Source organism: Notothenia coriiceps, unplaced genomic scaffold, assembly GCF_000735185.1.
Source record: "Notothenia coriiceps isolate Sejong01 unplaced genomic scaffold, NC01 NC01_scaffold00035483, whole genome shotgun sequence".
Lineage (NCBI taxonomy): Eukaryota > Metazoa > Chordata > Actinopteri > Perciformes > Nototheniidae > Notothenia > Notothenia coriiceps.
In genome coordinates this window covers 1-14,555 of record NW_011368184.1, presented here as the reverse complement: position 1 = coordinate 14,555, position 14,555 = coordinate 1, and the positions used below count along the sequence as shown (strand labels likewise).

At 39.1% G+C, this 14,555-nt stretch overlaps 1 protein-coding gene across 1 annotated transcript in view; it reads left to right on the top strand.

The window, feature by feature from the left end:
* Positions 1 to 7,941, top strand: part of LOC104962945 (guanine nucleotide-binding protein G(I)/G(S)/G(T) subunit beta-2-like) — a 13,733-nt gene extending 5,792 nt beyond the window's left edge. The window contains 6 exon segments of the mRNA XM_010791459.1: positions 1,140 to 1,178; positions 1,622 to 1,659; positions 2,513 to 2,632; positions 2,717 to 2,918; positions 5,786 to 6,002; positions 7,154 to 7,941. Of these exon segments, the coding sequence (XP_010789761.1) occupies positions 1,140 to 1,178; positions 1,622 to 1,659; positions 2,513 to 2,632; positions 2,717 to 2,918; positions 5,786 to 6,002; positions 7,154 to 7,260 (723 nt within the window). The 3' untranslated portion in view covers positions 7,261 to 7,941.
* The last annotated feature ends 6,614 nt before the right edge of the window (positions 7,942 to 14,555 follow it).

Genomic DNA, 14,555 nt, shown 5'->3' with positions numbered 1-14,555 from the left:
CAACACCAAGATGGCCGTCACGTTAGCACATTTCACCTCTTTCTTTCAGAATGAAGTGAAAGTATTAAAATAGGTGAAAATCACTACAAGTCTGGGCATGTTGAGCTCTGTACATACACACAAGGGGAGTTAGTCGGTTCCGTAAGAGCCAGCATGCGGGACCGGCTTTACAAGGTTTTGGAAACACGAGTGTAATGTGTAACGTTAATGTACGCGACTCTGGGATTTGTAGTCTTTCTAGTTGCGTATTTTTCATAGTCTTATATTTCAACAGTTTTAAGACTAACTGTGACTGTTTTGACATGGAAATGATTTTTTAAGATTGAAAAAAAAATCATATGTGTAATTCATGGCACAATTCAAACGGGATGGAAAGATAAGTTTTCTCTCTCCATTGACTTCAATACATAATATTTCAGAAATAAGGTCCCATGGATCGGAAGTAGATGGGTGTGACTTCGCCACTCTATAGCTCCCACACATTGTACCTGATAGACTAAGGGGCGGGACATCTCTAAGCAATTGACCAATCACAACAGAGCCGGCCAGCTAACCAATCAGAGCAGACTGGGCTCTGGTTTCAGACAGAGGGTGAAAAGAGGTGCTGCAGCACAGGCAGTATGAGAAAAATAAAGAGCTTTCTGAACATTAAAGCAAGGAGACATGTCCCAGTAGAGACACTACATACTGATATGAACCTGAACACTAACATAATGTCCTCTTTAAGGGTAGTTGATAGTTGAGTGGAAGCTACTGTAATACAATAACCATGAAATAGGAATATTATGTAACAGTACACTGATTGTACAAAACATTAGGGGGAAAAGTGAATGTCATTTCCTGCATTTATATCAAACCATCAAATTATTTATTTATGACGGAGTTGGTTATTGAGCTTTCTGTTTTGTTGATCTTGACACCTGATACTTCATGACAATAACACAGTCTTTCCCTCAAAGAGCACGGTCGTTCGAAGAATATGAGCACCAAGAGAATCTGTTTCATTGGTCTTTATTGTTGCTGGTTGTTTTTTAATAGCGTATTATATATAATTCCCATAGTCGTAAAACATTGGCCTCTTTTCATGATGCATTAATCACTATTTTAATCAAATGTAATGTTAATATAATTGATCTTAGAAATACATTTTAACACTAAAGCATGCACAAAAAGGCAATGTGTGACCCGTAGTTATAACGTATTATACAACTTGAATCTTAAATGCTTTATGATTATTGTTATAACACAGTAAGAGAACATATGAGTGCTACTTACTATAATTATACAGTACTATAAGCAGATTACAAGTCATTTTAAGTATGTGCATACTGTATAATGGACTTAGAAAGTGTTTTTAAAACCTTTCAAATTCTGTACAAATAAGTCATTGCAGCCTCATCTTGATATAAAGTCACTACCTATTTTGTGAATGACGTTCAGCAGCTACAGTGTCACAGCGGAGTCTCGCAGACGGGAGTTGATGTCTCAGCTCATTAAGATGCCGCTGCCCTGTGATTAATTAACCGTGTAAATTAAATCTTCATTGTTTAGGGGTTTTGGGAGCGGAGCTTTCCCACGAGGCCGAGGCACTGCTGCTCGCTCTCCTGAAACATCGCGTCAGTTCGTCTCACAGGGAGGGTTGAACTCCAGGAGAAGTGGGTTTTAGAGCGCCATGTTTCTCACCTGTGTGGCCAGGTAGCTCCCTGCTGACCCTCACGTTGCCCTCGCGAGTCTTCAGGCAGTAGATGGAGCAGATGTTGTCCAGGCCTCCGCAGGCCACGTAGTTCCCAGAGGGGGCGTACGCACAGGTCATCACCCAGGAGGAGCGCAAAGGGATCGCGTGTATCTAAGGAGGCATTAATACACGTTTAACTAGTCAAAATGTAAAGGTTCCCTATCATACTGTTTTTCATCAATATATTATAGGTCTCAGATATATACAAAACATGTCTCTGAAGTGTTTGGCTCCAAACACCAAACAGATCATTGCAGCATCCCATAATCCCCTCTGTTTCAGCCCTGTTTCCAAAGTGCTGATTCTCTGATTGTTACTTTAGATGAAAATAAGGAGCCACTCATCCCCACGCCCCTCTGAGAGAGATTTGGTTACAAAGAACACAAAAGGCGTGTTCACAACAAGTACTTTTCCCCGGAACTTTTATTTCCTGGAACTATCTAGTAAATCGTGTTCACATGTTCATATGTCCCTGAGGGAGGATTAGGCAAATGAAGCCGCTGACGTCACTTCTTCTTCTTCTGCTTTTGGTTTNTCCATTGGACTCCTTTGTTAACTGTTTACTTCTGTTCTATCTAACCCTCGTGCTTCTATTGGCTATAGAGAGGCGAAGTCCCTCCCTCTCCGGAGGTCCACCGGAGAGGGAGGGACTTCGCCTCTCTATAGCCAATAGAAGCACGAGGGTTAGATAGAACAGAAGTAAACAGTTAACAAAGGAGTCCAATGGAGGCGTTCCAGACCATTTACATGCACAACAACCTAAATAACAAACTACAGGAAAGGGAAAACCCCCAAAAACTCCCCCTGACGCCTGTCCTCTGTTCTCTCAGGTTACCTGTCATGTTGCCGTTTCATCGATGACAATCAAATCATCACGAGTTCAGGAGACACCACCTGGTGAGCCACAGAGATTTAAAACGCAAATACATATGTTCTTCCACTCTGCTCAGTGTCTAACTCTCTGCCCTCTCTCTGCCCCAGTGCACTGTGGGACATCGAGACGAGTCAGCAGACCACAGTGTTCTCGGGCCACAGTGGAGACGTCATGAGTCTGTCTCTGTCGCCCGACCTGCGCACCTTCGTGTCCGGAGCCTGCGACGCCTCGGTCAAACTGTGGGACATCAGAGACAGCATGTGCCGGCAGACCTTCACGGGCCACGAGTCGGACATCAACGCCATCTGTGTGAGTGTGGAAGGGCAGTGGCCAAACTACAAACTTTAATCAAGATTCAAGGCTTTTATGTTCATGTGTTCATAGCTACAGTGTAGATATATCAATGATCATTAGGTCACAGGCTCCTCCCACAATGCAACACAATACAACAGATAATAGTAAATCAAATCAAATAGAATATAATAGAAATTGTGCAGAATAGTCTATATACAGTAATTGGAATATTGATATAAGTTGCAAACAGATGAATGTTATGGATGTTCTTTCAAAAGTTCAGGTGTTTATCAGTCTTATGGCCTGTGGGATGAACCTGTCCCTAATGGCGCATTCACACTGCAGCGCGGAGCTCGCTTTAAGCGTGCCGAGCCGTGCGGGGCCTGTTTTTGGTTGCGCTTCCACTAGTTTTGGCCCGGGGCTACTTTTTCACCTTTTTTCTGGCCCGACTAAATCGTGGTTCTATCGAGGCCAACAAGCGGGGCCAACAACCGGGCGGAATATGCTAAACTAGTGACGACTGCTGATTGGTCAGAGAGAATCGTCACAATTCTCGCGCAACTTAATCCCTAGTGTCGCATATATTGTATATAGAAATGTCAGTTTTCAGCTTCTGAAATATTAGGATTTCCTGCTTTTCTCTGTTTTATTTCATTTTAAACACATTATCTTTTGGTTTTGGACTGACAACATATTTAAAAACATCACCTCGAGTCTGACATCAACGCCATCTGTGTGAGTGTGAAAGGGCACGGTGGCTCTGTGGCCAAACTGTCTCAATACGTACTATTTGTATTATTTATCCTTATCTTATATAAGTTCAGTTCACTTATCATGCAAAGTAGTTTTTATTTAATCAAACAACTGGTGTCTTTAAAATCACCATAAATCAAAAGATATGCTACATTTAATACAAAATATGAAAGATTTACTAGAGCTGCAAAGATAAGTTGACCCGTCAATAAGTCAACTGGCAAATAAAAACATTTATTTGATAACACGTTGGTCGTTAATGTATTTTTTTTAAGTACAAATGGTAGAAATGGCTGTTTTCTTGCTTTTCTCAATTTTCTTTTACGCGGGTGGCTCTGTGGCCAAACTGTCCAAATACGTACTATTTTTATTTATCCTGATCTTATTTAAGTTAAGCTCACTTATCATGGGAAGTGGTATTTAATCAAACAATTGGGGTGTTAAAAATCACCATGAATAGTTGACCCAATTTATTTGATAACACATTGGTCATTAAAATATTTTTCTTTAATGTCCAAATGGTAGAATTTGCTTTTTTCAGCAATTCAGATTTCCTGCTTTTCTCTGTTTTATTTAATTTAAAAGACAATATATTTTAGTTTTGGACTGACAACACATTTAAAAACATCACCTTGGACTTATTAATGGTCTTTAATTTGCCATTTAAAAAAAACAATTAAGCCACAAAGTTGATTGAAAAACGAACTAAGGGTCAACCCATATTGACAGAAAATAAATAAAAACAATATTAAGACATATAGTTTCATCCAGCCAATTAAATATCTAAATATATACGAGATAAAAAAAGAAAATAAGCTGCCTTGTGCTGTCTATTAACTAAAATTAGAAGCCTGTTATCCTTAGTGGTCTAAAGTGTCCCTCCTGAACTCCGTCTGACTCTAATAGCAACAGAGCAGCTCCAGGATTTGTCTCGCAGTGACATCACACGCTGTCTTGTCTCCAGCTTTAGGGGGGGGGATTTAAACTAGGAGCACGCCAGAGGATTAACGAGATTATCAATTAACACCATATCTGAACATCCTGACTCCATCTGATTCCGGACGGATGCACCACAAAGGTTACAGCCCATACATGACAGGTGGAAGGATCCACAATAAATCATATTGCTGGTTTTAAATCTCTCCAATTGATCAGATTCAGTCTGAGAGCAGAGACGCGAGTAGCTAAGGAGAATCGTAGAACAAGGACTTACCTACTTGTCATCTCTTGTTAAGAGTATTTCCGTAGGCCCAATTCCAAACGGACCCCCTACTCACTCCCCCAAACTCTGTCTGTACTCACACTCACAGCTGATGAGGCTCCTTCTTTGAGGCGAGGCGTTGGGAAGAACTCCCCTCTCTCCGGCAGAAACAGGAAATGTTTAAACTTTTCACAACAACGGTTAATAATCAGCATCACCTGGACAAAAAAAATGATTTATTTAATATATTATTTGTAATAAAACTCTAAATCTATAGTGGTATTTTCATTTTTTGTAAACTTATTTTCATTTTTTGATCTGATGTTTACGAGCTGATTGTTTTTTTGCGACGGTCCCTGCAATCAAATGCAAACTTTTCTAGATTAGACACAAATAAATGAAAATACAATTTCATCTTTAAGTTTCTAACAGCACTTGTAACAATGGAGGTATAAAGAGAGCTGGATATACAGTTGGAGGCGGGACCTTGTTCATTAAAGTACCATATCTGGGCCAATAGAGAACTTGAGTTTTCCTCAAGCCCCGCCTTCGAACTCCTGCTCTCGGGCTCAGTCAAATGTAAGCAGAGGTAAAATAACTCCGGATACAGATTTTAGCACATTTTACAACTTCAAGGCCCTAATAGTACTAATAGACTCTGTAGTTGAGTAGGCAAAACAAATGTATCAGCTGAGACACGACAGACGTCTCTTTCTCAATGTAAGTCAATGGGATAAATTATTTGGTCCAATGACGTAACGGGCAGACACGGAGGTTGTAGTTCCGCCGTTTGACCACTACAAAGATTTTAATCTGTGCACTAGCTAAAGGGCTTGGCGCGTCCATTTGGAATTGGGCCTTTTCCTCTCTTCCTGCTTCTTATCCTTATTCTTCTTCTTCTCCTCCTCCTCCTCCTCCTCCTCCTCAGTTCTTTCCCAACGGCAGCGCCTTCGCCACCGGCTCGGACGATGCCACCTGCAGGCTGTTCGATCTCCGTGCCGACCAGGAGCTCAGCCTCTATTGCCATGACAACATCATCTGCGGCATCACCTCCGTGGCTTTCTCCCGCTCCGGCCGCCTGCTGCTGGCCGGTTACGACGACTTTAACTGCAACATCTGGGACGCCATGAAGGGAGACAGAGCAGGTGGGTGACAAAGAGTAGCTCTAAATCCGGGGTGTCCAAACCTTTTTCACCGAGGGCCACATACAGAAACATATACGAAGGGCTGGGCCACTCACTGGAGGTATATCGCCTCATAGGTTCAGTTCTAAGTTAGCAAAATCAATCAAATGGAGGTAAATGATGCTTGTGAGTGGTATCAGCTCATCAGCTCAGATTGATTATAATAAGGAAATGTTAAAATGTTTCCAACTTTAATAGACTGAATTTATTTGAAAAGTGGTCTTATTAACACATGAATACTACTGTGTAATATATGTTTACATTTATATTCAAGAAGTACAATATAAGACAAGCACAAGTTTCATTTGTGGGCCATATTCCATTATACCTTTTGAACTTTCTGAGGGCCGATTCAAGATGGTCCGAGGGCCGCGTTTGGCCCCCGGGCCGTAGTTTAGACACCCCTGCTCTAAAGTAATACTTTAAATGTAGAGACACTCCGTTTAGACGTCAACAATATTAGTAGTTTTACAAAAGTTAGTTTACTGTGTTTCTTTTTGCAACTTGATTCTTAAAATCGTCTAAACTAGGTTTATAAGATGTCGAACAAAAGGCATCTCTTCACGGGGACATGTAACACATTGTACACTAACTCTGTTTCTGACCTTCACCTGCAATTATTTACTCAAATACCAAGTAAGAGTACTACTGGTGCCCTCGTTTGATTTGATTTGTCTTTTTAATTAACCACGAGTGGCATAACATCATCATTCGAATTCAAACACACATCAAATTGAACGATAATGCGTAACTAATCTAAGCGTCTAAGGGGATTAAAGAGGCCCTGTTATGCTTTTGGGGTTTTCCCTTTCCTGTAGTGTGGTATAGGTTTTAGTGCATGTCAATAGTCCCAAAGCTCCCTCCGGCTACTAATATGAACCCGTAAATGAGCGTTATATGTCCTCTATAAGGACACAAAGGAAGGGAGCTGTGACAGTAATGTTTCTAGCAGTTGATTCACACGAGCCTTGTTTTCTAACAAAATGTGTTGCAAGTTAACGCAGTTCTAAACACAAGGTCGCTATGTGTTCAAAAAAGTTTCACCACAGTCTTGAGAGCAAAACATTTTAGAGTAACAAGTGTTCTTTTGTCTGTCCCCGTCCCCCCTGCAGGGGTCCTGGCCGGCCATGACAATCGTGTGAGCTGTCTGGGTGTGACGGATGACGGTATGGCGGTGAGCACCGGGTCCTGGGACAGCTTCCTCAAGATCTGGAACTGAGCTGTGCACACCGACAGCAACACACACACACACACACACACACACACACACACACACACACACACACACACACACACACACACACACACACACACACACATAGTTTTTCCTGCGAGACACTGCTCCTCCAGTTAAACAGGGGAGAAGACGTTATTGGACAACTCTGTCTTTGTTTACAATGAAGTCCAAAATGCACTTCAGACAAAACATTTCTGTACTATTTTTGTCTCGGTAGCACATGTATCTCTGCGACACTAATGTGAAGGAAGTGAGGAGAGAGTCATGTGAGTCCATCAACACTGAAAAAAGAGGAGAATATCAACTCTTATTTTCATCTGGCTCGAGACATTATGTAGTCACTGTTTTTATAGATACGTACCCCCCACACACAGTACATCTGCTCTTCTTGTTTTATTTTTTACACTTATTTTATTCATGTTCTCCCTGTGTGCCTCAGATACACTTTAAGGATTATTAATAGAGAATATTGATACAGTTAAATTAACATTAAAAAAAAGATCTGAGATTCAAAAAAGGTGGGTGAAAAAATAAAAGCATTATAAGACACATCTTAATAAAGCAGGAGCCAGTATTCATACTTTGACTTTGTCAATGTATTATCTGGACTTTACGATGGTATAATTGTACATAATATTAATAAATAAATAGCCTCTCCTGCCAGTTATCGTGGTTTTCTTTATTCACACACTGTGGAAGTGATGAACTCGATGTAAAGAGGTACAGTTTGGCCATTTGATATGACTACACATGATATGTCTGGTACTGGATTTGCAACACACACATTGACCTGAAAGGTTCCCACGCTATTTAGAAACTATACAATTGTTCATTTTACAGCATAGGTCAATTTTGTCAATTTTAGTTAGTTATTCTTATTTTACAATAACACAATTTTTTTTTTATATTATGGTCAATTTTTTTTGAGGGGTCATTTGAAATGTTGTCGTTAAATTAATTAAAAAATATCCTATTAACCTTCCTGTTTTCCTCAAATGTGACCAGTTTCTTCATGTTTTAAGGTGTTATTTCATCCAATTGCCACAAAAAACAAAACGTGGATGGTTCCATATTATGTTATTAGAAATACTGGTCACGGGTTGTTTAATGTTTAATTCAAATTCAAAAGATCTGTGGTCATCTGCTGTACATTTTGAAAAATTATTAAAGTTTTGCCTTTTATAAATTATATTCTTAGGTTTAATTAGATTTAAATTAATTCTATTGACCATCAATTCCTACATAAAAAAAAAAGCTTTAGGTAATAAGATTTGGGTGATGATTGGTTTATAATGCAAGGTTGAAAGCCATGAGGGAAACAAGTAAAAAAGGCAAGAAAACACAAAGTTGGAATATGCTGTGCTCGGTTTCTATTGCAGAAAGACAACGTGGTAAGGTCACACTGATGGTTTTTGCCAAATCATTAATCAATGTTTAACAGACTAATAGTTTGGGTAAAGAACATTCAAAAACAATGAATCTTTATTGGCATGAACATATCAAAAACACAGTGTTGCCAAAGCACATACAAGGTGGTACAACAATAATCACAATATTATGTAATTAAAAACAAGGAAGGAAGCTGAACATAACTGATGGATATTATTAAACAAATCAAAATTATTGTAATAAAAATAATATCAATGTAATGTACATAACAGTGTGTGTAAATGATGTGTGTGTGTGGTCTCCACTGCTCAGATTGTGGCAGGTAAAAACAGGATTGGCATTTTTAGACGTCTGTCATGTGTTCAGATTCAGGATGTTTGCTCTTAGATTAGGGGACATATTTAGTCCGGACTGGCTGCAGTTTTGTGTATTGATAATAATACAATTCATAATTCACTTTGTGTTTGTCTTATCTTCTGATTGAAGTGTCTCATACACGATGTGCAGATTCAAGTGTTTGTACCTCCAGCCGCCAGGGGGCGCAGCAGCTGCCTCGTCGTCTCAGCTTCACAAACAGGATAAAACACGTTTTACATCGAAAAAGAAAACATTTACCTTAACCTTGAGGCTATTCATTTATGTAAAAGTAAGTGGACATATTCACAGTCTTCAAAGCAAAGTGCACATAAAGTAAATGATACACATCCAGTGATTTTAGCACCATCATGTGGTTCAACACTAGCGGACATTTCTCATTTCATTACTATTGTATTACAAGCACTAAACACCAGAGTTGGGAAGTAACTAAGTACATTTACTGTAGTACTGTACTTAAGCACAAGATTGAGGTATTTGTACTTTACTTGAGTATTTCCATGTTATGCTACTTTGTACTTCTACTCCACTACATTTCAGAGGTAAATCGTGTACTTTTACTTCACTGCATGTATTGAATACCTTTAGTTACTTTACCTGTAAACCTGTAAATTCATGATGTGAAATATAATCAAGTGTTAAATCAGACTTTATTTCCACCTGGAGTAAATTCACAAGCTACCCTGCAGTCTACAAAGTCATTAAGCTGCACCTTTACCAGCTTTGAGAACACTTTAATGATCAATCATTATAAAACATATCATATATATTATTCTGAAATGGACCTTTTTTACTTGAGTAATATTTTGAATGCAGAACTTTGACTTGTAACAGAGTACTCCTACACTCTGGTACTTCTACTTTTACTCAAGTACAAGATTACATTACATGTCACTTGTTAGATCCGAGTACTTCTCCCACCTCTGCTGAACACCAGTAGAAAACTCAGAACAGTCACTTAATTATTCTGCTTTATTTCATTTTCTCTAATTGTATCCAAAGGTCCAAGAACAATTACCTTAAAAAAAAAAAAAAAAAACTGTAATCAATAGAGGAAATCTCTTGTGCAGGGCCTTTTATTTTGGAGAGTCAATATGAGCCTCCACAATATCAATAATTATTCAAAGAAAAGTATTTAAAGTCAGACATGTAATGAACATTTGTCATAGTGCAAAGAAAGGAAACCAAGACTGATGAGATTAAGGTATTTTATTTTTCAAACAGTTCTGTATTAAGACATGAATTCATTCAACACAATCTTTTGAAAGTTTTAAAGTTTATCAGTCTATGAAATACAATCTGGAGTTAACCTCTCACAAGTAACACAGACCCACGCACACACACTAAAACATTGCTAAGATGTTTATCGTCTTAAAAAAAAAAGAGAAAGGATTTTGAAAAGAATGATAAGTATTGTAGTTCTGTCTAAAGATCGTTTTAGAGCTCCCAAAGTTTGATCTGCCTCCTAATCCATTCACACCTGATTGATTAGAAATATAGGGAAGAGTGCCTCATCAGAATATTAGCCATCATCTATCCGTAGTTTGTAAAGGCAGTTTCTTGGATTTCATTATAGCATGAGAAGAAAAAGCATCCCAGCAGAGATAAGCAATTGTTTCTTGAGAAAAGTAAAGTACAGACGTCGATAACGAGCAACACACAATCCAGCCTACATTCAGTTCGCCAAAGGCCACTGAAGAACCACTTCCTGTAGGTTACACTGAGATGGACAGCCATTTTGTTTGATTTGTTCAAATGCTTGTATTGCTTATTTAAAAGAAATGTCATCATCTGCCCCCCAGAGAGGATGTTGTACACCTACAGTGAAGCCACGTTACATCAGGTCGTGCTTCAATGACACTCAAACTAAAGACTTGTGAGGGTCTTTTAATGGCTCTTAGCACAAAATGAAATAGCACTTTTACACCTTAAGGTGCTTTTAGGAGAATCCACAACCACAAACTACTCTTCTGTCTTTCAAACTGCAACCAATGATTGTGCAGCACAATAAGACAGCAAGTGTTATATTTGGAATGAAATTCAGACTCAATTATCTCAACCAATAACTAAACGTATATTCATCGGTCAAATTATGATTTCTCAAAGCTTGTGCAGCTAAGTACATATGACATAATGCAACATGAGAATGTGTTTTACAGATAATTGCACTGATTTTACACATCAATGTTGGTGAAAATCTGGTGACTACATTGCCCACAATGCAACATCACTGCCATTATTTTTGATGGGATATCTTGGTCTGGGCAGATCAAGTCTTTCCAACTCAACACCCCACTTCAGTCCTAAACAACTGACTGATCAGTTGAGGTGATTTATCAGACTTCACGTGTTGTATTGTTGTAAATATACTTCATAATGTTTCATTTATTTGTTGGGGTATTATTGGCTGCCACACTGAGACTATTACACTCCTGTTTGCTCTGTGCAATAAACACTTTGTATTTTGTGTTCCATATAGTACCTTTTAGAGATAAAGTGTTGAAAAGAGGAGATAGAGGGGAAGACATTGCCTGAAACTTCCCCATGTTTTGGGACAAATGTAGGAATTTTCTGATGAGCCAGAAAATAAAAATAATAATAATTTCAATATGCTGTTTGACTCCACAAGACGCGCTAACATATTGATGTGCAAAATCATTCGAGTTACCCTTTAAGATCTTTCATACCTGGTGACAAAACACACACAATTAACATAGTCAAGAAATCCTAATTGCCTTTGTCTGTAATTGTCGCTAATTGATCGATGCAATCTTCACGTGCCAAATGCTTACGATTTGTATACAATACCAAAACCAAGACCCAATCGCCTCCCGCCAAGGGACGTCCCGCCCCTCACATCACAGCATTTTAACATCCTGTCAACCTCACAAAGGCAAATTAAACCAGAGGCCAAATCCTGAACCGATCTGCACGTCCCCCCGAGTGTCTGAACCACAGCTGGGAGGGAGAAGACAGCAGACAGTATTTTTATACGTCTATATAAGTGAACAGAAACGCTGCAGGTACTGACAGCCAACGCACACACAGCTGTCTACTCGATTCACGAGAACTACTAATAGAAGATGAATTAGGAATAAAGAAAACACCACCTAATTCTAGCTTTGATCTCTCTGCCATAAAATACATTGTGCTTTGATTAATAGAGCGGTACACATTTTCATATAAATACAAATCTGTCTCATAGATGTACATTCACTTTGATTTCTCAATATAGACTAATTTACATATCTTATAAAATAGGCTTCTCAGAATATAATCAAGATACTTTCCCCACTACCAAGATTACACGATCAACATCTCGACTCGTTTTCTGAGCAGACGTCACTCACAGGGCTGCATCGATCTGAGTTGACTTCACACAACACACGTATGGCTTTTTACTAGGCGGGCTCCCACTGTGAGTATATCCGTTACACTGGATTAATTTGACATGTGTTAAATATTTGTTATTGCCACTTTGTTTGTTTTTTAGGTAATATACAAGGTGCCAAAAAGCAACTCAAGAACATCAGCAGGACATTCTGGATTTGACCTAAGTGCACTTAAATGGCACATGACATAAATCATATTCAAGGAGCAAATACAGCTGGGCCTCTTCTTCATGGGATTTCAAGTAAGAGACAAGTGGGGCGGGGGCTCATAACCCATCCTTAAACATCTCTTCTTCCCAACTCCAAGGCACTGCTTTGACTGTAAACATGGCAGATTGATAAAAAGTGATGATGTCTTTGTACCATAAAAAGCACGAGTGCCAGAGCTCCCGGTGGATTGTAGTGGTGACATTTTGAAATATAAGTCATGGCACGCAACAGATATTCAAGAATAAAAACACTTTTGCTAAAAAGGGGATAACAACTTTGATACAGTACTACATACTCTATTTCAATGGCTTACATGCACACCAAGAACCTGTTGGAGATATATTTATAAATGTATGTTTACAGAAGTGAAAGTGCTTTCCATGCCCATATACAGTTTGTTTTTATAATCTATCCACCATAAAATTGAACATCTATTTATATAATCTTTGCTTAAACTTCCTCTGCAAACTTTCTTTGTGCCGCTATTAAATATCTTCTTTCCCACTGATCACTAGCCAAGACTCTTTTCGATAGAACCCAAAACCTTCCAGAAGAAAAGTACAGTTGCGTTGTCAGCTTGTATCTATAAACTCTACATTTGTAGACATTTCTCCAACTCCATGCTGACGAGAGACATGATGGGATTGCAGAAAAGTCCACCTGTTGAAAGCAAAGTGCTGTGGAAGTGTTGAAACACCGTGAATCACTACAGAACGATCTCGGTTCACGTGTTTACCTACCCTCTGCTGACAGAACAAACAAAAGCCAAGCTACTTCCCGATAGCGCTGCCTCACACCTTTACCGTAAAGTCTGCTGTATGAGAACAAACTAAACAAATGGAAAACTACTAGATTAATACTGTAGAGTAAAGACTTTAGGGACGACAGAATATTAGTTTTGGATGTACAGAAAGGGACATTGGTTCGAGATGTTTCTCCTAAAATCCCCATATAAGCCCCACCCCCTTTGGCTTCGATCCATCACCCCGCTGCATATTATGCTGTGGACTTTGGCAGAGTGTATATATATATATAAATCAAATATATTAAGTCTCATGTGTTCCAGCAGTCCGCCGTGGTATTGCAGAGTCACCCTACATGTCATCTTTCCACTGGCCTAAAACGAATAACGAACTGTACCACACGAAGAGCGCTTCTACTGCAATCCCTTCACAAAGAGATCCACACTAAGAACTGAAATATAATACAGAAGAGTAGATCGCTGCGGTAGGAAAATGATCTCCATTAATCACTGTCTTACCACGTTTCTACATGTCCTACTTTCCTGACAAATATCCCGTCACTCCCTACCGCTCTTAAAGCCCCTGTCACACTGTCCCGAAATTGACACCCGATGGACACACGAATATGGAATTTCGCACGAAGATGGCCCCGAACCACACACGAAGGCAACATTTACATTACATTTAAGACATACAACTGCAACGAAAGTAACACAAACAATTATGTTAAAGTATTATGATACTGTACTGATATTTTCAGACTTTGTTCTTTACTTTCTCCGTCTTTATATGTAGAAGATATTAAGTTTTCTCTGTCATGTTGTTTCCATAGCAACAACAACTTCCTCGCCTTCAAAATAATATATTATATCCTTTTTAGTTTCACAGAACACAAATTGGGTTATTTACATAATATGTTTACATGATTTTGTTGTGCAATAAGATAACCAGATGGACACACGATAAAGGAAATGTTCAAATTCGGCTCTGATCGTAGCAACATCGGGCCATTCGTGAGGGCATCTTAAGCCATCGTATGCACCGCTCCCGAAGTTGCTGCCGGAGCCTGATAAATTCCACCGGCGGTCATACGATGGCTTAAGATGCCCTCACGAATGTCTTACGAAGGGCAAAATGGACACACAAAGTACAACACGAAAATGAACCT